The following is a 26,963-nucleotide window of genomic DNA, read 5'->3' on the forward strand; positions in this document are numbered from 1 at the left end:
TAGAAATATGTATTTGGAAGTCATGGACTTTTTTTTTTTGAGATAGAGTCTTACTCTGTCACCCATGCTGGAGTGCAGTGGTTTAATCTCTGCTCACTGCAACCTCTGCCCCCTGGGTTCAAGCAATTCTCCTGCCTCAGCCTCCCAAGCAGCTGGGATTGCAAGTGCACACCACCATGCCTGGCTAATGTTTGTGTTTTTAGTAGACACAAGGTTTCGCCATTTTGGCCAGGTTGAACTCCTGACCTCAGGTGATCTGTCTGCCTCCACCTCCCAGAGTGTTGGGATTACAGGCATGAGCCACTGCACCAAGCCATCATCATGTACACTTTTTAAATTGTGGAATTGGAAGAGATTACATAGGGAAGATGTATATGTATATAGAGAAAAGAGAGCCTTGGTCCAAGAAAGGTACCAGCATTTATGGATTAGATGGTGGAGTGGCAGCCTACAAAGAAGACAAACAAAGAAAAAAGGGTGAGATAGGACAACTCAAACCAGTGTGGAGGCCCAAAGAATGAGTTCATTTATGTTAGAGTCTGGAAATGGTCCTAAAAGCAAACAGCAAAATGAAGAAGCATCTGTTCAAGAAAGTCTATGAAAATTTGGTTAGAAAAATGGGAGCCTGTGGTATTTGAGCCAAGATTGTTCCCTTCTTATCCCCTGTCAGCTTAGTGAAGTGGAGATTCTTCTCTAGACATCAGTAGGCAAGAACATAGGGCTCCCTCTTTACTAGCTCCCAGCTGGAAGGCTCTCTCCCTGGGAAGAGCAGGGCCTCCGCGTTTCTCCTAGTGCCCTCAGCAGACAGTTGCTGAGGTTAATTTTCCACGTAAGTGAGATCAGGAGTAGGGACCTCCCATATTGTGCCCAATTCCCGTGCAATGACTGGGTCCTTCAGCATGGCAGGCTTAAAGTAATGGGGCCCCAATTACCTTTGCCTGGGCTTTTGAAATAGTCATTCTTTGCCAGGAAATAAAAAGTGAAAGACCTCATCCTTCTACCAAGTGCTCACTTCCTAGAAGAGTAAGGTTGTTCCCAGAACAAACTGAAGGTTAGGCTGCTATTTCTTACTGCCCAATAACAAGATGCAGATTGTAAAGTTTATTCTCTGTAGGTTTATCGTGGAGTTAAAAAACGAGGAAACTGAGGCCAGCACAAGAAAATTAGATGCCAATTCCAATTTATTTAGCTCCCGGAAGAGGTTCTATGTTCCCGGGCCGAGGGGCCAGGGAAGTTGTGCTGCTTCCTCTCAGGAGTGGGGTTTTATAGGGAGTGAAGGCATTGGATTGGATTTGGAGAAACAGGATGTGGACAGCGGGAGCTGCTATTGGTAGGTAGGTGGGACTTCCGGTGAGCGGGCCAAGTGCTGAGTGCAGAGGGAATTTCCAAAGGTGGGGTTAGGTGCCTAGTGCAGAGGGGATTTCCAAGGTGGGCTAGGTGCCCAGTGCAGAGGGAATTTCCAAGGTGGAGCTAGCTGATTGGCATCCTAGTGCACAGGGGATTTCCAAGTGGGGAGGGAGATGGGCGTGTCCGAACTCCCGGCGAGGCAACCAGCCTTACACTGATGAACTGGGGAGAAGAGTTTTATTTCTGTAACTAGTTGCAGGGATAAGGCCCAGAAAATAGTACCATACCAACTCAAAATTACAAAGTTTTCCAAAGCTTATATACCTTCTAAGCTCTATGTCTACATGTAAGTGTGCATTTATCTAAAAACATAAGTGATTAACTTAATTTAATCTATAACTCAGTTCTGAGTCTTGAAGCCCTTCCTTTGGAGCCTCACTAAATTTACTTAATCTAAATGGCTCCAGGTGCTGGGGTGACTACTCTTATCTTGTCTCCTACTAAATCATGGAGGTTTGGGAAGTTCCATTACGTATAAACTTGTTTGTGGAGGCCTGGAGAGTTTCTTCAGACCCCCAGTAAAACTTGTTTAATCCTAAAGGGGTCCTGTTAAGAATTTCTTTGTTATCTTGTCATGCTTTAAGGCCCAGGAGAGGCCTAGACAAAACTCTTGGTGGGCTTTTGTTACATCCCAGCCTTTGTGTAAGGGCACTGGCTCTTTCAGCTTTTAATATGTAACTTAACCACTTGGTCAGTGCTGAAACAGCTGTTATGGAGGCCTGCCTTGGTGAGACCTGAGCTTCCACAAGGTGTCAATCAGAAAGAAGCTTGCCATGTTCTCCACCCTCAGATCCAGGTCCTGGCATAAAGATTTTGCCTGGGGTAGAGACAGGCAATGAAACAGGTCCTAGGTCAGGTGTGTTGGTCTCCCAGCACTTTGGGAAACCAAGGCAGGCAGATGGCTTGAGCCCAGGAGATTGAAACCCACCTGGGCAAAAGAGACCCCATCTCTACAAAAAATAAAAAACTTAGTTGGGCTTGGTAGCCTGCACTTCTTGTCCCAGCTACTTGGAAGGCTGAGGTGGAAGGATCACTTGGGTCCTGGAAGGGAGCAGTGAGCAGTGATCACACCTCTATAATCCAGTTTAGGTGACAGAACAACGTCCTTTCTAAAAGAGAGAGAGAAAAAAAAGGAAGGAAAGAAAGGAAAAAGGGAAAGAAAGGAAAAAAGGAAGAGAAAAACAGCTCTTAATCTCTTCCCTAAGGAAGTGACTTCATTTGCAGTGGAACCTGGAGAACTTTAAACCTAAGGGTTTTCTCAAAAAAAAACCCTAGAGGTATGGTGAAAGGCAATGGGGAGGAGACTTGCAGATCTAGCGAAGATAGCTGAAGGTAAGCTAGCTGTCAGGAGAGATCCACAGAATGAGACAGCTAGGAGGAGCTCTCCTGGAATCAGAACAAATATCAAACATGACCCCAGAAAATGTTCTATCAAAGGAGCTATAATTAGCTTCTTTGTAGATTACTTTGTAGAGTTTATGCCTTAAGGCATTGTTGATAATGGAGAGCAGTCAGTTAGTGGAGTTTAGTATCTGGATGTGGTAGGGAAAATGAGGAAGATAATTCTGCCATTAGTACTGGTTTCTTAAGGTGACTGTTAGCATACCCAAAGCTGTGTCTACCTGAGGAACATCAGAGATTTAAGACTGGGAGAGCAACAGACTTCATTAAAATAATCCAGCCAATTACTAAACAGATAAAGAGCAAACAACAATAACAAGCCCTAGAGGTGGGAGGACCAGTACTCAGAGTTGCAGCAAGGTATCTAAAATGCCCAGTTTTGGCTTGTTGTAGTAGCTCATGCCTTCCTTTAGTTCAGTAAATAGCTTTGAACTGGCAGAAAAAAGAATTTGCCAACTTGAAGCTAGTTTGATAGAGATTACACAAGTCAAAAAACAGAAAAGAATGAAGAAAATAAACAGAGCCTCAAAAGAAATGTGGGATACAATTAAGAATACTAACATCTATGTTATAGAAATACCACAAGGAGAGGAGAGAGGTAATGGAAAAAAAAAATTAATTTGAAGAAATAATGAATGAAACCTTCCCAATTTATCAAAACACAATAACCTATCCATCCAGGAAGCTCAACAAAGTCCAAGTAGGATTAATGCAAAAAGACCCACAAACAGATACATCATTGTAAAAATGTCAAAAGTCAAAGACAAAACCCTGAAAGCAGCAAGGGAAAACTATGCATCTGCTGGGCACAGTGGTTCACACCTATAATTATAGCACTTTAGGAGGCCAAGGCAGAGGGATCGCTTGGGGCCAGGAGTTCAAGACCAGCCTGGGCAACATAGTGATGCCCTCTCCCCATACCCTCTCCCCTAGTACAACTACACTTTACTTATGAGGGAGTCCCAAAACATTAACAGCTGACTTCTAGGCAAAAACAAAGGATACCGAAAGATTGTGGGCTCAGATTGCTCAAAGGAAAAAAATGAGCCAGGAATCACATGTCTGTAAAGCTGTCCTTCAAAAATTAAGGCAAAATACTTTGTTTGACTTGAAAAACTGAGAGAATTTGTTGCTAGCAAACCCAGTTTACAGGAAATGCTAAAGAAAGCTCTTCAGGCCGAAAGCAAGTGACCCCAGATCATTTTAATACACTGGACAAAGCAAAGGTAATTACGAAGTTACAAAAGATAATATAAATACATTTTCTTCTCTTTACTGACCTGAGAAGCAATTATATAAAATAATATGTATAGAACATATACAACAAAAAGTGTCTGAGACACGTCTTTATTAATTTAGAGGTTTATTTTGCACAGGTTGAGGCTGTACCTGGGAAAAAGAGACGCTAGTCATTGAAGGACCTGTGACCTGGATTTTTTTCCAAAGACGGTTTTGAGGACTTCAAGAATTAACAGAGAAAGAGTGGGAAGGAGGGCAAGGGGAAAAGAAAAACAAAAGTGGGGAGGATAGATAGTGAGATAGTGATCACATTCTTGTGAGGCTCTGATCAGCTCTCACTGGATCCGCGTTACATGTGAAAGGAGAGGGTACAGGGACAGTCAGTTATGCATTTTTCTCATGCTCAGCAAATCTGCATTTGTCTCAGAGTGGGCAATAGAATGATTTCTAATATTGTCATTGTCCCTATATGTGCAGATAATTGACATGATCAGGGTGAGGGAGGCCACCTGGAGAGAGGTATAGCCTTCCATCTTGCAGCTGTTTAGGAACAAAGGAAAGGCATTTTTTCTTATAACTCTGTTTTCCAAGTTTAACGTTTATCTTTGGCATAGCAAGTTTGGGGTCCAGAAATTTAATTTTCCTTTCATAAAGGCATTGTTGAGCCTATAACATTTAGAAATATAATATGTGCCTAACACATTTGCAAATAACCTCACAAAGGAGGTGGATGGGAACAAAGCTGCAATTTGCTAGGAAATGATGACAGATGGTAAAGTAATAATTATAACAATTCATTGTTGGGTTTATTAATATTAACAGATGTGATATGTATAACAATAACACAAAGATAAAATATTTAGGAATAACTTTAACAAAAGGAATACAAAATTATACTTAGAAAACTGTAAAATACTGTTCAAATAAATACATAAATAAGTAGAAAAACATCTCATTTTCATGAATTGCAAGACTTGACCTTGTTAAAATGGTAACACAAATTGATATATAATGATTCAGTACAGTAACTGTCACTATCAGAATCTCAGCTGACTTCTTTGTAGAAAGTAACAAGTGATTCTAAAATTCATATGGAATTTCAAGGGACCCAGAATAGTTAAAACAATATTGAAGAAGAAGAATGTAGGAGGACTCACACATCACTACAAAGCAATTTTAATCCTGATGGTATAGTACTGCCTGGCACAAGGATAGACATAAAATTCAGAGTACAGAAAGAAACCCATAAAAGTGTAAAAACCATTCTTGTAATTAAGAACAAATAATCTTTTAGACAAATGGTGCTGTAACAGCTGATAGTGACATGCAAAACAGTGAAGTTGTGCCTTCACACCATATACAAAAATTAACTCAAAATTGATCAAAGATCTACTTATTAGATTAAAAATGTAAAACAAGGCTGGGCACAGTGGCTTATGCCTGTAAATCCCAACACTTTGGGAAGCTGAGGCAAGAGAATCACTTGAGCCCAGGAGTTTGAGACCAGCCTGGGCAAGATAGGGAGACCCCATTTCAATCAATCAATCAATAGAGAAAATTAAATGTATGTATATAACTGTTAGAAAACATAGGGACAAATTTTTATGCCCTTGGATTTGGTATATAATTCTTAGATACGACACCAGAATCACAATCAACAAAAAGCAAAATGATACTTTGGACTTCCTGAAAATTAAAAACTTGGCTGCTTCAAAGGATACCATCAACAATGAGTGAAAATAGTTTTGACTCATATATCTGCCAATTGACTTGTATCAGAATATATAAAGAACTCTTTCAATTCAACAATAAAAAGACAAATTACCCAATTAAAAAGTGGACAAAGGATCTGAGCAGACATCTCCAAAAAATATAGACGACAATAAGCACATGAAAAGATGATAAGGAAAATACAAATCAGAACCACAGTGAACTATCACATCACCCCCCTAGGATGTCTATAAACAAAAAGACAAATAATAGCAAGTGTTGGCAAGGAATTTGAGACATTATTACCCTCATTTGTTGCTGGTGGAAATCTAGAGTGGTACAGAGCCTTGGAAAAGGGTTTGGCAGTTCTTTAAACTTTTTTTTTTCTTGAGACTGGGTCTTGCTCTGTAGCCCAGGCTAGAGTGCAGTGGTGCAACCACAGCTCACTGTAGCCTCTAACCCCCAGGCTCATGTGATCTTCCACCTCAGCCTTTGAGTAATTGGGATTACAGGTGTGCACCACCATGCCTGGCTAATTATTTTATTTTATATATCTGCAGAGTTTCACTTTGTTGCACAGACTGGTCTTGAACACCTGGGCCCAAGGGATCCTCCCACCTCAGCCTCCCAAAGTTTTGGGGTTACAGGCATGAGCCACTATGTGCAGCCTCTTCAAACTATTAAACATAGTTACCATATGACCAGCATATTCACTCCAGATGTATAACCAAGAGAAACAGAAACGTGTTCACATAGACATTTGTATGCAAATGTTTATGGCAGCATTATTCGTGATAGCCAAAAGATGGAAACAACCAAATGTTTCTCAACAGACAAATGGGTAAACCAAATGTGCTGTATTCATACAATGAAGTATTACAATTAAAATATATACAATTTTAGCCGTAGAAAATGAAGTACTGTACATGCTTTAACGTGGATGAACCTTGAAAACATTATACTGAAAGAAGAGAGTCAGTAAAACACACACACACATACACAGGCCCACATAGTATATTCCATTCATATGCACATCCAGAAAAGCAAAATCTATAAAAATATAAAGTAGATTAGTGATGGATTGGGGCAGGGGATGGAGTGAGGAAGGTGGAGTGTTACCGTTAAAGATACAAGATTTCTTTTTGAGGTGGTAAAATGTTCTAAAATTGACAGTGGTGGTGATTGCACAAATCTCTGAATATATGAAATTCATCAAATTATACACTTTCAATGATTGAATTCAAGTGGTGGTATGCTGTGTAAATTATATATATGAAAGTTGTCGGATTCATCATGGAGTCACTTGTGTCAGAGCCTGGCAAAACAGAGCTGGGGGAAGGTCGTAAAGGGAGGGCTCTCACACATGATTTGCCTGATTACAAGAACTAGCACAAGAAATTTTTCTAAACTTTTCTAAATTTTTCTAAACTTCACAAAGCAAACCCAAGGACAGCTAGCCATTTATACAAGAACATTTGCCTGACAAACTGTCTCACAGGCCAAATCCAAACTGCAGGAGGCTAACCATAACACTAAAATGGCAAGTCCTACCTTGGAATTGACTGAGACTCACCAGTCAGAACTCACCAGCTCATATATAAGATGCTCCAGTGCCAATAAGCTTTCTTTGAAAACAACTTGCATAACCGCCTCTTTGCCCAGTAAACCCCAGCCTTTCTTTTGTTTTCCAAACATACCAGGGGCCACCCTGTTCTCTATGTGCATTCCAGATAGCAGTTCTGTTTCTTGTATGTTATTCCCCAGTAAAACCTTTATACTTAGGAGATATGTCTCTCTATATTTTTTATGTTGACATATCTTTTTTCTTTATTTTTAAAATTGACACATAATATTTGTACCTATTTATGGAGTACAGAGTGATGCTGTGATACATGTAATGTATAGCAATCAGATCCAGGTAAAAAGAGAATGGTATAAGAGGAGATATATTAAATTATTCTGGGAATTTTTGATTAAAAAAGAAAAAAGGAGTGAAGCTACCTCTTTCATTGAAATAATAAGAAAATCACAGTGAACAGGTGAAGTTATAAGATGGAGGGAAAAAACCACACACACACGAGAAGTGCCAAGTTAAGAAAGGTCATGGCCAGTGGTTTTGGTCTTAGGGTAAAACTGAGACAAAAGTCACCTATAAAGATTGAAGGGTTGCAAAAGTAGAATTTTAGGTTATTTCTTTGAACTTCAGGTGTCTTGGTATTAAAGGGGTTTATAATCTTTACTTTTTCTCTGCAGTACTTGGCTAGCTTAGCAGCAGACACAGAGAACATCTCAATAAGATTTTCTTAGGGCTTTGGAAAAAAAGGTGAATTTGAAAAATCGGGGTGCTAATGAGAGCACCCTGAAATGATGGCTATGGAAAAAAGGATGATATAGACCTGATGGAATCTAGAAGCAGGAAGGGGTCACATAGTATGGATTACAGTGAGGTCAAAAAACAAGTTCTTTCGAGTAAAACATATACTACCCTTATAGATCTGCAAAGCCCAGCATGACTCAGTCCATCTGTTGTCTCTGATGTTACCTTGTACTACCCTTCTGTTACTTTATCTGCTCCTCTGGCCAACACAGCCAGGTATATTCTCTCCTCAGGGCCTTTGTACTTGCCGTACTTTCCTTATAACAAGCAATTTCCCTGAAAATGTATACCTTTTCCTTCAGGGCCCCTCAGGAAGCCTTCCATTGCCTCATCCTATCTAAAATTGGATCAAAAAGGAAAAAAGACTTAAACATTATTCTCTATCTTCCTTGCTTTTTCTCCTAGCACTTATCGTTATCATATTTCATATTTTACTTACTTTAATTTTATGTTGTTGTGTATATCTCTCCTGTTACTATGTAAGCTTTAAGAAGACAGGGATTTTTTTTTTTTTTTTTTGGGCAGAGTTTTGCTGTGTCTCCCAGGCTCAAGTGCAGTGGCACCGTATTGGCTCACTGCACCCTTTGCCTCCCAGGTTCAAGCAATTCTCCGGCCTCAGCCTCCTGCATAGCTGGGTTTACAGGCACGTGCCACCATGCCACCAGGCCCGGCTGGAAATTTTTTTTTAAACCAAGTTCTGTACTATATTTCTGCACCTAGGAAATACTTGGCAAGTATTACAGAGACTTAATATTTGTGGAAGAAAAAATAGAGATAGAAGGTGGGGCATGTGGAAAGTTTCTTGTAAGCTTGAAGATCTTAGCGCTGGAGCAGTTCAAAATGAGGACTCAAATTTGGAAGCCCCTCCTAGGAAGGCCAAAATAAAGGTTATTATAAATGTAGACTTTTCATATAGGACAGGTTTTAGAAAGCTTGACATTGTAGTCACCAAAAATCTTTACGGTAGATTTGGAGAACAGGAAAGTGTTAGTTCTTATAATTCAGTGCCAGAATTTCTGCAGAAGTGGAAGAGGCTTCTAAGGTCAGTAGATGACATGGGTAAAAATAGTGACATTTAAATAGATGACTTGGACTTCAACAGAGGATTGCTTCACACAGATTTAGATACTAAGTTCTTTCATGCTCCCATTGTGATCTTGGTATCTTCATCTATTATAGAAATTATTATAATTAGCATTTTACCTGCCAATTTCTTCACAAGACTGTAAAGCACTCTTAATCTCTATCTCCACAGCACTTAACAAAGTGCCTGGTGCATAGTATTCTCAGTAAATATGTGTTGAGTGTAATACTTACTGAATGAGAAAATATTAAGAGATAACTATGGAATTATGATGTAGGGGCCAAGAGCATTCTGATCTCTAGGTCTTATCAGTTGACCAGAAGGGTGAGAAAAAGAGAGAGCCAAGTTTCATATTCATGAAGGAGCAGGTCAGATGTTTTAAAGGTTAACATTTTGATGAAGGGATATTAGTTCTTTATAAAAGAAAAAAGACAATGCAGAAGCTGGTAGAAGGACTGTAAACAGGTGGGATGTGAGAAGACAATTACAGAAGTAAGGAAACATGAAAATAATGGTTATAGGCATTTGATAGTAATTGTTGAAGGAAAAATGTAAGATGAAATAGTTTGATAGCTAAACAAAAATCAGCATGAATTGTTAAAGATAAGAGCAGTGCAAGCAGGCAAGAAATATTTCTCAGGTTAAATTTGTGAAGAATATTATAGAACAAAGTAACATAGAACTCCCGTTGGGAGTATTTACGTGATCTTAGGAGTTTCACAAATATTTTTATTTTGTCTGACTCTTGTTAGTAACCCAAAAAAGGAAAATGTAAAAACCTAGGTCTGTACACTTTCCTCTCAGATAGTGAGCTTTATTGGGGAGGCAGCTGTGGATGGAAAGGGCTAAGCTAATGGAGCAGGTCTCTGCAGGCTGGTCTCTCTTCCTATGCTTTGATAAGTCTATAAGTAGGATTCGCAAATAAAGACATAGCCTCCATTAGCATTAATAGGATTTTACTGTTATTCTTTTAGTTTCAGGAAACAGGTACTACATTAGGTATTCATGTGTATTATTGAATACACGTGAATATGTTATTCAGTTATAGCGGGGCCTCACATAGAAATTAAAATGTTAACACAGGTTGGGTGCAGTTACTCACACCTGTAATCCCAGCATTTTTGGAGCCCAAAATGGGTGGATTACTGGAGGTCAGGAGTTTGAAACCACGCTGGCCAACCTGGTGAAACCCTGTCTCTACTAAAACTACAAAAATTAACCAAGTGTAGTGGTGGGTGCTGTAATCCCAGCTATTTGGGAGGCTGAGACAGGAGAATCGCTTGAACCCAAGAGGTGGAGGTTGCAGTGAGCCAAGATTGCACCACTGCACTCCAGCCTGGGTGATAGAGTGAGATTCTGTCTCAAAAAATATAGTCCTAAATGTTTAATTATGAAATATGTTTGTAAATATGTACATTGTAAAACAAACTCTTTTCTTTTTGTTAATATAGAGTTACATTTTTATGGGAGGTGCATTTTTTAAAAAGGTATTTACAGCCTGATACAATAGCATTTAGTTCTGTGCAATTTAAGTTAGTTTTTTAAAAATTTTGTTTCTACAGTCCAGAAAAGGCTTTGAAAGACTCACTACAACCCTATGAAGCTGCTTATCTATCAAAATCCTTATCTCGACTCTTCGATCCTATCAACTTGGTTTTTCCCCCAGGTGGTCGTAATCCTCCTTCCTCTGATGAACTTGATGGGATCATTAAAACTATAGCAAGGTATGTATTTTTTATATAGAGGCATGCCATAATATGACTGCCATATTTCTTAGTGATATGTGATTGCCATATTTCTTAGTAATATATGATAGCAGTACATTTTTAATTTATTTTCAAATTATTCGAGTAATTACCCCCACAATTCAAAATTTCACAGCAAATGAGTGCACACATAGTAAGTACTTGAGATTCTAATTAATAAAATAATTTAAATACCTTAAATATAGTCTAAAAATATACTATTTTTAGACTATATTTAAGGTATTTAAATTATAGTATCTTGCCAAGGATGCAAAGTAAGCCTAGCTCTTCATAGTAAATTCTTACATTGCACAAGAAATTAAATATAACAAATGATTTTATAAATTGAGAAACTAAAACATACAGGTTGATTTTTTTTTTTATCCTAATCTCCAGAAAGTGCTTCATGGCAGAAATAGGAATATAGTCTTGATTAGCCTACTTGTGTTTGCTATTTAAAGCTTTTTAAGTGAATGTGACAGCTTTTAAGACTCTAAAAAGGGAAGATATCCTAGCAGAGGTGCCACCTGAATGCCTGCAGACAATGTAATTATATACTGTTGCCTTTACACGTTTACATTTAAAAGTTATCCAGACTAATTTGAAGTTGAAATTATCTCAGTTTCTGTCATGACTAACAAGTTGTCATAATAGTAGAACTGTGCATTTGAGATGGACATTTTAAGGAATAAAAAATAGTATAAGACCAAGGTCTAAAATCCTTTAAAGATTTGAAGATGGTGATTCTGAGGCATGGAAGGGTAAAACTAAAAAGCCACAGGTAGCCAGGCATGGTGGCTCACACCTATAATCTCAACCCTTTGGGAGGCAGAGATGGGTGGATCACCTGAGATCAGGAGTTCAAAACCATCTTGGCCAACACAACGATACCCCATCTCTACTAAAAATACAAACATTAGCTGGGCTTGGTGGTATACACCTGTAACCCCAGCTACTTAGGAATCTAAGGCACCAAAATCGGTTGTACCTGGAAGACAGAGGCTGCAGTATCCTGAGATCGCGACGCTGCCCTCCAGCCTGGGTGACAGAGCGAGACCTTGTCTCAAAGAAAAAAAAAGTAAGCCACATGTACAATAATATACATAATCGTATCTTTTGCTGGCAAATGTACCTATGAATTGTCCAGATTGCCCAGCATCTAGGTCCTAAATCGCTCCACAATTGCTTTGACTTTCCACAGTTCTGACTTTAGGCCCTAGTATCTTGATCTTTTTAACCTGTTTAAGTAAATGTTAAAGAGCCATCTCTCCCATTCTTCTATGCAACTTGTCAATGCTATAATCAAATATAATCTACAGCTGGAAGAATCATACTTATGCTAGTATTTGATAAAATTTAAAAGTGAACATTTACAAAATTATGTCTTAATACTATGTGAAAGTGCATTTTTGTTACAAATAATATGCACTAGTATTGTTTCAAACTCTTCCAACTTTTTTAAAAAGAGAATCTGGTAAGTGCCAAGATTTACTCTACTGTTTCAGGGACAATAATTACTTTTCTTGCCTTCTCTCTGTATATGAGTTTCCATATGATTATTAATTTCTAGTATTCATTCCATGGTCTTTGTAAATACCTGTTTTTTTGGCAGTCAGATCAAATGACCCAATCAATCCAGTGTTAAAAGTTGAAGCATGAAAAAAAATACTTTAAAAATATGAATTTTTTAAATGTGTAATTATAGCACTGTTATGCTTTTATATTATTTAAAAATTTACTCTATTCACACTGGCATGAATTGGCATAATTTCTACAGAAACTGAGTATCTTTGTATATCATCTATAATTTACATTTTTAGCCTATGTCCCTTCAAGGTCATCATTTCCATTCAAAAGCTGTCATTTCCTTGCAGATGTGTATGATATGCAATGCCTCTAATTGAACTTTATCAGTATTAGCAAGAGTGCTACTTTAAAAATCTGTACACAATTTACTCTCTTAATCACAGACTGAACCCACACATGACTTGCTTTCATTAATGAGAAACTGGTCATTAAGGAAGCGATCTCCGGGCACTTTTGCCTGGTGTTGAATTTAGGGGGTAAAATGAAACAAGGCAACCAGTTCTTGGAAGCAGTGAACTCTGTAAAAAGAATAACCACATTGCTTATTGGGTTTGAGTTTTTATCTTGCTCTTTACTTTCTTGATGAACTATGTTGCTAATATTTAAAAACTGTTTTTATTTTTCCAGTGAACTAAATGTTGCTGCGGTTGATACAAACCTCACGTTAGCTGTGTCCAAAAATGTGGCAAAGACCATCCAGTTATACAGTGTAAAATCAGAGCAGCTTGTAAGTAGTATCCTTTATCTGTAAAACTTCAATGATTTTGTTTAAAATTACTAACTATATAATGCATGACCACAAATACTGATTTAGTTCCATTTTTACTATGGTGAAAGTTTGTAACTTTCTGATGAATTTAAACCAGAAAAAAAATTTCTGTTAACAAAAAATGGCGCTCCTACACATTGTCGATATATATACTTTCAGAAGACAGGCAAGTTTAATAAGGGTTTTTTTTTTTTTTAATGTATGTGCCAATTTATGGGCTGATTATATATTTTTAAATATTTTAAATAATTTACATAAATTATAATTATACTCAGTCAAATTTTCCCATTTGTGTGACCACTTACTCCATATATCATTCATACAGTCCCGTAGTGTGAAATTGACTTGAACTGTTAGAAAACTATTGGAGGAAGTAAAGTATGTAAAATTTTAGCAGAAAAATGCTTATTTACTTTTTAAAGATTTCAACCTTAGAGCCTGAGAGTTTAACCCCAAAGTTATTCTGTTTGACATAGCTATATGCATGAATTTAAAATAAGTACATAACTGAATCATAGTCTTAATTCTATACATTAATGCTTTAAAGTTAAGCACATGTATTTCACTGGTATATATGTATGCTAACTGAAATCCAAACAAAATGAGACTTCAATATGTTTTTTGCTATTACTGATATGCTAATTTTAGACACTGTGTCAAAATCTGTTTGTCTCCACTATCTTTAGAAGGTTAGCCAACTACATTTTCAGTTTATCCTCACTGACTATTCCCAATTGAAACATTGTAATAATCGAAATAATCTCTTTTTACCTATATCCAAGTTGTTTCTGTTTTTTCTGGAGTGATTTTTAGGGTAGGTTGGTGACAAACGGAAGGATTTGCACAAAATGATTCTTGGAGGTACCAGTCATGTTATGAGGCTTTCTACTTTCAGTTCCCATGGATGGACAGGTTTTGTTTGCAAATACGGTACTGTTTTCCATTTAGTTGATCTTGTAGTCTTGACAAAAATCATCTTAGAAGCATCTTCTTTAAAAAATTACTGAAAACTAACCATACAGAGACATGAAAGCTCTTTGTAGGCAATTACTATTAATTTAGATTACTAATTTTATTCTCAATCTTTGTTTAAAGATGCTTTATTATAATGTTCTTTGCTTCCAAAACACAGTTATTTCTAGAAATAAAATTCAGGATTATTATATCTAGTAGAGTTTAGTGTAGTTACTGACAATGTCAAGACTTGAAGATAACACCATAAGAAAGGTCTGGCATATATATAGAAAGTCCCTTGTGTTGAGGGTAGGGCAGGACAGTGGTAATGGTAACAGGTACTTCATTTAACAGAGTAATGCCAAAAGGCTTAGATGAAATCAAAATATATCTACAAACATTTGACTGAATTGATACTGTTGATCAGATCATCTGTGGCTATAAATTAGTTTGGTCCACCTAATCTACCTGCAATGTTGAAGGCTAACAGAAAGTCATTGGCATTTTTTTTAGTTGAATTATTTCTTTTTTTTTTTTTTTTTTTTCATTTTTCATTTTAGTGTATAAGGGAAGCCTAAATATTAAATAAGATTATCAAAAGCGTCATATGCTTTATTTTAAGCAATATATTATTGGCTAATGTCTTAGGTAACAACTTGCTGTTAATGTTCATTTCTTGGCATTTAATAACTCTTCTCTGTGTTTGGAAATTATAACTGTTTTGTTTTTTAATCTTTACAAATATTTCTTTTCTTTTAGAATAATTTGACAAAACATTTAGAGGAAAATTGCCAAATAGTAAATCTTTGGTGGAAGAAAGACTTGAAACAGATTTTTTTTTTTTTTTTTGAGACGGAGTTTCGCTGTTGTTACCCAGGCTGGAGTGCAATGGCGCGATCTCGGCTCACTGCAACCTCCTCCTCCTGGGTTCAGGCGATTCTCCTGCCTCAGCCTCCTGAGTAGCTGGGATTACAGGCACGCACCACCATGCCCAGCTAATTTTTTGTATTTTTAGTAGAGACAGGGTTTCACCATGTTGACCAGGATGGTCTCCATCTCTTGACCTAATGATCCACCTGCCTTGGCCTCCCAAAGTGCTGGGATTACAGGCGTGAGCCACCAAAACAAATTTTTAATTGAATAACTACTCTGCCTCTAAATGGAAATGTTGATGAGATTTGACATGAAAATTAAATCAATCAGTGAGAGATTATTTTTAAAGGTGAAAAATTTAAGCCTCAGGTCCACAAGATTAAGAAGTGACAATCTCTTGTTTCCTGACTTTTTAATCATCACCATTCTAATGTGTGAGATGGTATCTCATTGTGGTTTTGTTTTGCCTTTCTCTAATGACCAGTGATGATTTTTTTTCATATGTTTTTTGGCTGAATAAATGTCTTCCTTTGGGAAGTGCCTGTTCATATCCTTCATCCACTTGCTGATGAGGTGTTTTTTTTCCTTGTAAATTTGTTTAAGTTCCTTGTAGATTCTGGGTATTAGCCCTTTGTCAGATGGATAGATTGCAAAAATTTTCTCCCATTCTGTAGGTTGCCTGTTCACTCTGATGATAGCTTATTTTGCTGTGCAGAAGCTCTTTAGTTTAATTAGATCCCATTTGTCAATTTTGGCTTTTGTTGCCATTGCTTTTGGTATTTTAGTCAGAAAGTCTTTGCCCATGCTCACTGCAACCTCCACCTCCCAGGCTGAAGGGATCTTCCTACCTCAGCCTCCAGGTATGCCAGCATACCTCGCTAATTTTTTTTTTTTTTTTTTTTTTTTGAGGTGGAGTTTCGCTCTTGTTACCCAGGCTGGAGTGCAATAGTGCCATCTCGGCTCACCGCAACCTCCGCCTCCTGGGTTCAGGCAATTCTCCTGCCTCAGCCTCCCGAGTAGCTGGGATGACAGACATGCGCCACCATGCCCAGCTAATTTTTTGTATTTTTTGTAGAGACGGGGTTTCACCATGTTGACCAGGATGGTCTCGATCTCTTGACCTCGTGATCCACCCATCTCGGCCTCCCAAAGTGCTGGGATTACAGGCTTGAGCCACTGTGCCCGGCCTACCTTGCCAATTTTTGTTATTTCTTGTAGAGATGGTGGTATCACCTTGATGCCTAGGCTGGTCTCAAACTCACGGGCTCAAGTGATCCACAGCCTTAGCCTAGCCTCTTGAAGTGCTGGGATTACAGGCATGAGCCACTGTACCCAGCCACAAGGGAAAAGTTGAATTAGTGTTTTCCTTATCCTCTGTGTGCTAAAAGGAAACTAAAATATTAGTATATAAGGGGACTATTGTGACACCTTTAAAATTTATAGGCTTGTAAACTTTCTTGGTATCAACATTGGAGGCAAATAAATAATTAAGTATTCCTTTTAAAAGCTGAAGTGTATTTTCCAACAGTAATCATTATTTAACGGTTCCAGGGAATGGCATCTAGAATCTTAGTGTAAATGTGAAATGTTACGAACTGTGACAAAGGAGATTGGCATTTAATTAGGTTGCAGACTATTTGAAACAATAATAGGAATGACATTTATAAGGGAGGTCTCAACTTCAAACCAGATCAGTAGCCATGTATGAGGTCAATAGTTGTTGACAGGTTTTATTTTAAGGCTTTGTAAATATATACTTTATTCTTAATATAAATTCATAAGTGAGTTGGAGACTTGACGTTCATATAATGGAAAAAAACATACATGTGTGATATATTTAAACAGTATGGAGACATATGAACTCAAATATGAGTTCAGTTGTTTTTTTTTTTTTTTTTTTTTTTTGAGACAAGTGTTGCTCTGTTTCCCAGGCTGATGTGCAGTGGTGCTGTCTCAGCTCACTGCAACGTCTGTCTTCCAGATTCAAGTGATTCTCCTGCCTCAGCCTCCTGAGTAGCTGGGATTACAGGTGCATACCACCACGCCTGGCCAATTTGTTGTATTTTTAGTAGAGACAGGGTTTCACCATGCTGGCCAGGCTGGTCTTGAACTCCTGACCTGGTGATCAGCCTGCCTTGGCCTCCCAAAATGCTGGGATTATAGGTGTGAGCCACCGTGCTGGGCCTCAATTTTTTTTTTTTTTTAGCTTTAAAAATATTGGCTGGATATGGTGGTTCATGACTATAATCCTGGCCAAAATGGGGAAACCCCGTTTCTACTGAAAATACAAAAATTAGCCAGGGATGGTGGCATGCCAGGAGAATTGCATGAACCCAGGAGGCGTAGGTTGCAATGAGCTTAGATCATGCCATTGCACTCAAGCCTGGATGATAGACCTAGACTCCGCCTCAAATAAATAAATGAGTGAGTGAATGAATGAATGTATTACTTAATGGAGATTTTAATGTCATTTACACGGAATATCACCCATATATTACATGGTAATTGCTTATGTTGCTAATACACAAATATGAAATCACTTGGAAGAGTTTTTATATTATGTGCAAACAAATGAAACAAATCAGTAGTGTCTCTTTGACCAAATGCACTTTAGCTATAACACAAACACACCAGTACCTTTGAATTACCTAGCTAGAGTCTTGATCCTTTCTTTTTTTTTAAGCTATGGGATTCTCACTATGTTGGCCAGGATGGGCTTGAACTGTTGGCCTCAAGCAGCCTCCCACCCTGGCCTCCCAAAGGGAACCACCACGCCTGGCCCACTTGATCCTTTAGATAGCCTTCCACTCTTTGTTACCTCTCTTCTTACTTTGGACTATTTTAGAGTCACTTCATCCTTTCTTCACGATACCTTTCTGCCCTGGTACAGTGGCTATACCTATTATCCTGGCACTTCGAGAGTTCAAGACAGAAAGATTGCTTCAGCCCAGTAGTTCAAGAGTAGCTGAGGCAACATATTGAGACCCTGTGTCTACAAAAACAGCAGAAAAGAAGATAGCTTTCTGACTTGCTTCTCAGACTTGTAAGAGCTTGATTTTCTGGGGGCTGCAATAAGTCAATACTAGACAAACTGTCAGGGCTAAGAGTCAGTAGATCATATTGAAGACAGAGAGCAATGACAAATAATATTTTCAAGAGGAAAATAAAATTGAAATTGCCAGTTAAAGCAGGTCAAAGTCTGTATTAGTAATCTGTTGTCATAGGAATGCTGTATAACTGACAACCACTGTAGGCATGAGTGATATGCAATAAGCGTTTACTGCTCATGCTTCTTAAGTCATATGGGGTGCTACCTAAGTGGCTTTACTGAGCTTGGCTGGGCTTACTCACAAGACAGGCTGGCTGCTAATTTAGACTGGCCTTAACCATATTAAAATCCTGCTCTGTTCTACGTGTCTCTAATCCTGCAGCAGGCTATCCTGGCTTGATCTCATGGTGAAGAAAGGGACTCAGAAGAGAAAATATTCCCCTAAGTCTCACTCACCAAACAACCCCTCCACAGTGCAAAACTAAATAGCAAAGAAAGTGAAGAATTGGAACAAATTATGCCATCTATCACAAAGCCAAATTGAGAGCATGCAACAGTGAAAAAAGAGAGCTCATGAACTTTCTTAATTTTAATTTTTGGTATTTAGAGATGGGATATTGCTATGTTCCCAGACTGTTACACAGGGAGTATTCACAGGTGCAATCAATGTTCTCTAAAGTCCCAAAATCCTAGGCTCAAGGGATCCCCCTGCCTCAGCCTCTCAGGTATCTGGAACTACAGGCAGCTCTACCACACCTGGCTGAGCTTTTATTTTTTATTCCCAAAGGTGTAAGCTCCCTACTTGAATCCTAATGGTGTGTATTTCTTAAATTTTTATATCATTTGACACCACCCTCATTGTCAAAGAAGAGAGAAATTTATTGCTATGGTAATTTACTTAATGATTTCAGTTAATGTTAATATTAGCATAAAATTCATAAGCCCTTTTTCTGTATGACTTTTAAATTATATGTGTTGATCTCTTATCACATTTTCTAATCTTTATTGTCCTGAAACTCTTTTCATCACCACAGGCATATAATATTCAAATATTTTGCTTCTATTTTTTCTTTATTTTTCTCATTAATTTTTTTTCTTTGTCCAGAATGTGGAGTTTTTTTAGTCTCTGAGTAATTGGAATCCTCTACACCCACCAAGAAAATATTAGTATTAGAAGCTTGAAAAGAAATTGAGCAATTAAATCTTGCCCCATAATTTTTTTACTGCCATGTTATCACTTCAATACCATCAAGAAGTTTTTTTTTTTTTTTTTGAGACAGAGTTTTGCTCTTGTTACCCAGGCTAGAGTGCAATGGCGCCATCTCGGCTCACTGCAGCCTCCACCTCCTGGGTTCAGGCAGTTCTCCTGTCTCAGCCTCCTGAGTAGCTGGGATTACAGGCACGTGCCACCATGCCCAGCTAATTTTTTGTATTTTTAGTAGAGACGGGGTTTCACCATGTTGACCAGGATGGTCTCGATCTCTCGACCTCATGATCCACCCGCCTTGGCCTCCCAAAGTGCTGGGATTACAGGCTTGAGCCACTGCGCCCGGCAAGAAGATTTTTGAAATATGTTTAGTTTTTCCAGGTGGAAAAACTAAATTTCATTGAGAGGAGTAGTCAGATAGTCAATCTTTTATAATTGTTTTTATAATTTTTTATAAGTTTTTACAGTTTTTCACAATTTTTAGGATTGGAAGTTCTAACACTATAGAACTTTTATATCTGTTGAAGCATATTAGTGATCAAGTAGAGCTTTTAATCCTAGCCTATTCCAAGGTATGAACTATAATTTAATTCCTTCATGTAAGCTTAAAAGTTACACTATTTGAAATTATATTTCTGAGAGAGAAAATTGCCAGCATTTAGTCAAGATTAGGCTGTGGTTTACTCAGAACACCCTCCTTCTGAGCATACATGGATATACAAATACACATCACAGTAAAGATACAGCCATACCCATAATAAGATCTAAAGAAAACCTGCATTTACTGCCCAGGGCTGCTATAGGTATAAACCTAGTGTGACAAGCAGCAGGATTGCCTTGCAAATGGAACTAAGGCCAAAACATGCTCAGGAACTATATCTGCAGTATCCCAGTGTGACACGGGCTACCAGCTGGGTTCTGAATTGAAGACCTGTAGTATTGGTACAGAGGGAGGCATGATTAATGGGGCAACTATAACTACCTCTCCCGCAACACACATAATTAGGCAGAAACTCAGAGAGAGGAAGAACACTTCCTTTTGAAAATTAGGATGCAAACTACAAATCTGCATTTGATTATACGCAAACTTGTTTGCATCTTAGAAGCTATGGATTGTCTTTGATTATCCTTTACTTTATAAAACATGTAGCATACTTTTGAGCAGCTTTTACTCAACTCACTAGTAGTAGGTTGTGCCAGTTTATTTTCTGAGACATATCTAAAATCAAACATGGTGACATGGAAAGATTCTCTCTGTGTTGGGAATTAAGAATATTCTCTTTCTCCATCTCTTAGAAAATCTTTTTAGCATTTTCAGTATCTTAAAGCAGAAATTGATAATCTGGGAGTGGGTTTAGGGGATCTGTAGACCCTAGGAAATTATGAAATGTTATCTGAAATTGTGAACCTGATATAGCTGAGGCAGGTCTCAATTAATTTAGAAAGTTTATTTTGTCAAGGTTGAGGACTTGTAGAGACACAGTCTCAGGAGGTCTCTGATGACGTGTGCCCAAGGTGTTCAGAGCACAGTATGGATTTATATATTTTCGAGAGTCTTGAGACATCAGTCAACGTATATAAGATGAACACTGGTTCTGTCCAGAAAGGCAGGACCACTCAAAGCTGGGAGGGGGCTTCCAGATCATAGGTAGATAAGAGATAAATGGATGCATTCTATGGAGTTTCTGAATAGCCTCTCCAAAGGAGGCAGTCAGATCTACATTTATCTCAATGAGCAGAGGGGTGATTTTCAGTAGAATAAGAGGCAGGTTTTCCATAAGCAGTTCCCAGCTTGACTTTTCCCTTTAGCTTAGTGATTTAGGGAGAAGAGGCCAAGATTTATTTTCCTTTCACAAAATTTTTCTGAAAAAAATGCTCTAACAGATTTTAAAGAGACCTGTGATTCTTTCTCCCCAAATAACTGAAAGATACCTGGAAAATCCCTCAGATATTTGAAAGCTAAACAACAAACACTTAAATGATCTGTAGGCCAAAAAGGGATATTTTTGAAAAATATTTTGAACTAAATAAAAATGAAAATAGAACAAACATACTAACATTTGTAGGATACAGCTAACTCAGCAAAGTTTAAATCATTAAATACTTTTATTTAATGTATAAGGAAAAAAGATCTCAATCAAGGATCTAATCTTCTACCTTAAGAAACTAAAAGGAGGGAAAAAAAAGGAGCAAATTAAACCCATAAAACATAGTAAGAAGGAAATAATAAAGATGAGAGCAGAAAACAACCAAGTTAAAAACAAAAAACCAATAGAGAACCATCATTAAAGCCAAAAGCTTGCTCTAGAATTAGGATGTTAGTGAAAACATTGTATACAAGATATCACTGAAAACCGACTATATCTACCATCTACAAACAGAGAATAAACTATTTACAGTGGCAGCAGAAATAACCAAATTCTAGGAATAATTTGACAAAATATGGGCAAGACTTTATGCTGAAAACTATATGTTGCATTGAGAGAAATTAAAGAATAATGTATTAAATGATGGTATATATCCTGTTCATGTATTGGATGACTCAGTACTATAAGGCGGTTGATTCTTCTGAAATTGTAATTCTAATAAAAATTCTACCTTTTTTAAAAAAAAAATTGATCAATTGACTGTTAAATTTTTACAGAAATACAGAAGTGTCAGGAATAACCAAGATACTTCTTATAAAAGATAGAGTCTTGCTCTGTTGCCCAGGCTAGATGCAGTGTCCTGATCCTTGCTCACTGCAGCCTGGAACTCCTGGACTCAAGGGGTCCTTCTGCCTCAGCCTCCCCAGTAGCTGGGATTTCAGCCATGAGCTACTACACCTGGCAATCAAGACATTTTTTTAAGAAGATGAACAATGCAGGGCGATTTGCTCTACTAGGTAAGAAGGCTCATTAAGTTATAGTAAAAGCCAGGTGTGGTGGCGCATGCCTATAAATCCCAACACTTTAGGAGGTTAAGGAGGGAGGATCAGTTGAGGTCAGGAGTTTGAGACCAGCCTGGGCCATTGAGTGAGATCCCATCTCTTAAAAAAAAAAAAAAGTTCTAGTTAAGATACTGAAATATTAAGTATTAGTAGCACAAGTATAGAAAAATGGAACCTTAAAGAGAAACAGGCCCACACATGTACAGTCACAGTATATTAGAATTCACAGTATATTAAAATTCACGGTAAACAATTTTGCCAGCCACTTTTCTCCAACTCCTAAATTAACATTATCAAAACTAAATAATATATATTTTGGAAGTTTGGAGAAAGTAAAAGAGTAAAGGGGTGTGTGTGTGTTCGTGTTCTTGGGTCTACATTTCTTATTTTCACTTTTGATAATTCAAAACATATGTGAGTCTGGGCAAGGTGGCACATATCTCATGTCCCAGATACTTGGGAAGCTGACGCTGGAGGATTGCTTGAGCCCAGAAGGCAGAGGCTGCAGTGAGCCAAGATTGTGGTCATGGCACTCCAGCCAGAGTAATAGAGGGAGATTCTGTCTCAAAACAACAATTAAAAAAAAAAAAATATGTAAGTACTACCTTTGCTAACAACCCCGTTTAAAAGTTAGGAAATTGACTTTCTAACTGTAAGCATTCTAATAACCTTCAAAATTAACAATAATGACAAGGAATATTGATCTGTGAGGAGTTGATCTCCTTACTTTCTCTCTCAGGCCTCCACAGAAGATACATCTTCAAGAAAATATTGATAGTTGGGGAGCTTGGTCGCAAATTAGTGAGAGAAATACTTCGTAGTCTTTTTTTTTTTTTTGAGATGGAGTTTCGCTCTTGTTACCCAGGCTGGAGTGCCATGGCGCGATCTCGGCTCACCGTAACCTCCACCACCTGGGTTCAGGCAGTTCTCCTGCCTCAGCCTCCTGAGTAGCTGGGATTACAGGCACGCGCCACCATGCCCAGCTAATTTTTTGTATTTTTAGTAGAGATGGGGTTTCACCACGTTGACCAGGATGGTCTCAATCTCTTGACCTCGTGATCCACCCGCCTCGTCCTCCCAAAGTGCTGGGATTACAGGCGTGAGCCACTGCGCCCAGCCACTTTGTAGTCTTTTTTTTTTTTTTTGAGACGGAGTTTCACTCTTACGCAGGCTGGAGTGCAATGGCACGTTCTCGGCTCACCGCAACCTCCGCCTCCTGGGTTCAGGCAATTCTCCTGCCTCAGCCTCCTGAGTAGCTGGGATTACAGGCACGTGCCACCACGCCCAGCTAGTTTTTTGTATTTTTAGTAGAGATGAGGTTTCACCATGTTGACCAGGATGGTCTCGATCTCTCGACCTCGTGATCCACCCGCCTCAGCCTCCCAAAGTGCTGGGATTACAGGCTTGAGCCACCGCGCCCGGCTCACTTAGTCTTATAAAGATTTGTATGGGCTGACTCAGAAAAGTCTCTATGATATATTAGACTAGAAAAATAAGGTAAAAATAGTATATTTAGTAGTCCCATCTGTAAGTAAAATGGATATGTAAATAGATGTGTTTTTATGCCTTTCTTTTTTTTTTTTAATTTCTGGAAGGCCACATAAGAAACTGTTCGTATATGACTTTATGGAGAACGGGACTAAGGATGTGGAGACAGAACCTTCTGAAAAATTCATGCCTTTCAGTTCTGTTTCAGTTTTTACCATATGCAAGATTTTACAAGAAGGAATAATTTGATTAGTACTCAGAGGGACTGTGATCAGTCTGAAGAGGCAAGTCCAAGTACTTTAAAAGGCAGTAGCAGTCTGGCAGCTATTGAAGCAATGCGTGTTCTGGTATCCTTGAAACTGTTCTGATATCCTTGAAACTATGTAACTTTAACCCTAGATGATGCCAGTTCTTATAGGCTCTATTAAGGGCCTTGGCCTTCACTCAGAATGAGAGGGAAACTAATGGTTGAATGCAGAAGGAGGAAATCTAATGCAAAAAGGAAGGATTAGAATGCAGGAAGTAAAGTAAGCACAAACCATTGATAAACATAGGTAAATCTAATCTTTAACAGCATAAAATAAGAAATAATAGTGACTAATACGAAACATAGAAGTAAGATGGAACTAAAATACAAGTCCACATTAAGGTATTAAATGCGGAAGGAATGATGGATTTTAAAGCATTTTAAAATGCATGTCATTTGTTCAGAAGGATTTTAAAGCCATAGATATATTCACTTAAATTGAATATAATTTTAACAATTTAATTATGACTACTGAAAGAAATAGAACGTATGACTTAGAATTAGGTTAATGGAAAAGGGTAAAAAAGAAAACTATCAGTTAAGTAAAAGGCTGAAAAATATACAGAAATGAAAGAAACAAAAATTATGACAAATAAAAGCAAGTTTATAATAAGGTAGTAAAATCATTCCAACAAGTACATTACTGATCACAATAAATATAAATATACTAAACTGGCCACTGACATTTTTCAGTTTGCATAGAATCATGGACTGAATTCAGCCTTGTGTGACATACCTGAAATATAAGGACAGATAAAGGATGAAAGTAAAAGAATGGAGAAAAAATATTTCAGGCAAGTACTAATCAGAAGAATGCTGACATAGCTATATTAACATCAGACAGAATAGACTTTAAGTCAGAAAGCATTATTAAAGATTGTGGAGGTCACATAAAGGAAGGCAAATAATTATGATACACCTTACGACACAGCCTCAAACTAAAAGCGAAAGTGGATAGAATTATAGAGAGAAACAAACAAATCCACCACCAAATGAAAGACTGTGATGGCGAAGAGGGTCAGTCAAGCCACATTGGAAATAATCCTTTAAAACTACTTCTCTTTAGACATTTTCTCAAATATAGCCATTTATGGCAAACACAATCATAGAATGACAAAGATAATAGTGCCACGTTTTACAAAATGAATTCTTGCTTTCTCAGGTAATTAACTTTTTTTCCTGTTTTGACATTATAAACATTAATGTTAAAACCAATATTCAGAAAGAGCCTAATTAACTTGGAGTTCAGTAATACACTTTTTCATTATCAGGACTTCAGTTGAACTGAAGATTATTGTTGGACTATATATAAACAATTTCTCAGGCCAGACATGGTGACTCAGTCTGTCATCCTAGCACTTTGGAAGGCCAAGGCTGGTGGATCACCTGAGGTCTGGAGTTTGAGACCCAGCCTGACCAACATGGAGAAACCCCGTCTCTACTAAAAATACAAAATTAGTTGGGTGTAGTGGCGCATACCTGTAATGTCAGCTACTGGAGAGGCTGAGGCAGGAGAATCGCTTGAATCTGGGAGGCAGAGGTTGCAGTGAACTGAGATTGAAACATTGCACTCCAGACTCCAGCCTGGGCAACAAGAATGAAACTTTGTCTCAAGAAGAAAAAAAAAAGAGTTTCTTAGTATGAAAAGTAATAATGCATATAAGATTATAGATTTAATTATATTTTAAAAATTATTTTTTAAAAATAGATGTGGGGAGCTCACTATGTTGTACAGGCTGGTGTCCAACTCCTGGCCTCAAGCGATTTTCCCACCTCAACCTCCCAAAGTGCTGGGATTACTGGTGTGAGCCACCATGCCTGGCTTCTACATTAATTATTTTTTTTAATTGTGTTGATTAATTAAGCCTTAATACTAGGATGCTGGGATTTTAGTTATTCTGTATCCCTAAGAGTAATAAACTTTTATTATTTTTTGAAATTCTGTAGTTTGAAGCTTATTTTGTACTATAATCAGATTACTATAAACCAAAGAGGCCTTATTCTCTACGTTTCGTGTAGATATGAAGGATTTTTTAAATTACTAATAAATTACTTACAGTATTCCTTATTGGAAAATGGGAAAACCTCAGCATACCTAAAAGTGAACAGTTCTTTCTTTTTCAAAGAATTTTAAATATGCAGACTTACAACACTAAAATTAATTAACAAGACCAGTGTTTAGGTCATGGGTAGGTAGAAATTCTATCTGCTGTTCAAAAGCTTAAGACCCTGTCAGGAAAAATGAAAGCTCTTAGGAAGGATAATAGACTTGATTAAATGATTCATTCTTAGCAAATTGTGTTTGCGTTTTTTTATCCCCTATATTGCCAGGTGGAGATTTTGATAGAAGTGTGGGAAATGTAGAGGAGGTTAATCAGAAAGTTAGATTGAGAAAGGGGCTTTGTGTAGTAGGAATTGGTGGTGTCTCAGCAACAGAGCTTTGAGTTACAAAGCTGTATTTTATTCCTGTGTGTTGTTCATGCTCAGCTCTCATGCATAAATAAGACTTCATTTTGTTTCCCACTTTTTAGTTATATATTAACTGTTCAAACTGGATCGCATCTCAAGCTGTCATCTTTTTAATAACAGATTTGTGTGAAGATATAGCCTGATGTCAAGATACAACATTACTATTGAATCTGTTCTATGGTTGAATTATACCTTTATTTATTTTGTAAATAGTAAAAAACCTCTTTTTAAAATTAAGTTGTCAAACATTTGATAAATTTAACAGTCTGGGATATAATTAAGAACCAAGAAAGCAATGAAATCATTCTCTGAACTGCTAGAATTGATGTTACAATGTCCGTATACTAAAGCACACACACACAACTCAT

At 37.6% G+C, this 26,963-nt stretch overlaps 1 protein-coding gene across 4 annotated transcripts in view; it reads left to right on the forward strand.

Moving 5' to 3' along the window:
* Nucleotides 1-26,963, forward strand: part of COG5 (component of oligomeric golgi complex 5) — a 386,409-nt gene that overhangs the window by 290,153 nt on the left and 69,293 nt on the right. For all 4 annotated transcript variants that reach the window (XM_039472963.2, XM_039472962.2, XM_074379246.1 and 1 more), the window contains 2 exons: nt 10,781-10,942; nt 13,178-13,277. In XM_039472963.2, coding sequence (XP_039328897.1) covers nt 10,781-10,942; nt 13,178-13,277 — 262 coding nt within the window. The remainder of the gene's footprint in view (nt 1-10,780; nt 10,943-13,177; nt 13,278-26,963) is intronic.

Source organism: Saimiri boliviensis, chromosome 10 (genome assembly GCF_048565385.1).
Source record: "Saimiri boliviensis isolate mSaiBol1 chromosome 10, mSaiBol1.pri, whole genome shotgun sequence".
In the NCBI taxonomy this organism is placed as follows: Eukaryota; Metazoa; Chordata; class Mammalia; order Primates; family Cebidae; genus Saimiri; species Saimiri boliviensis.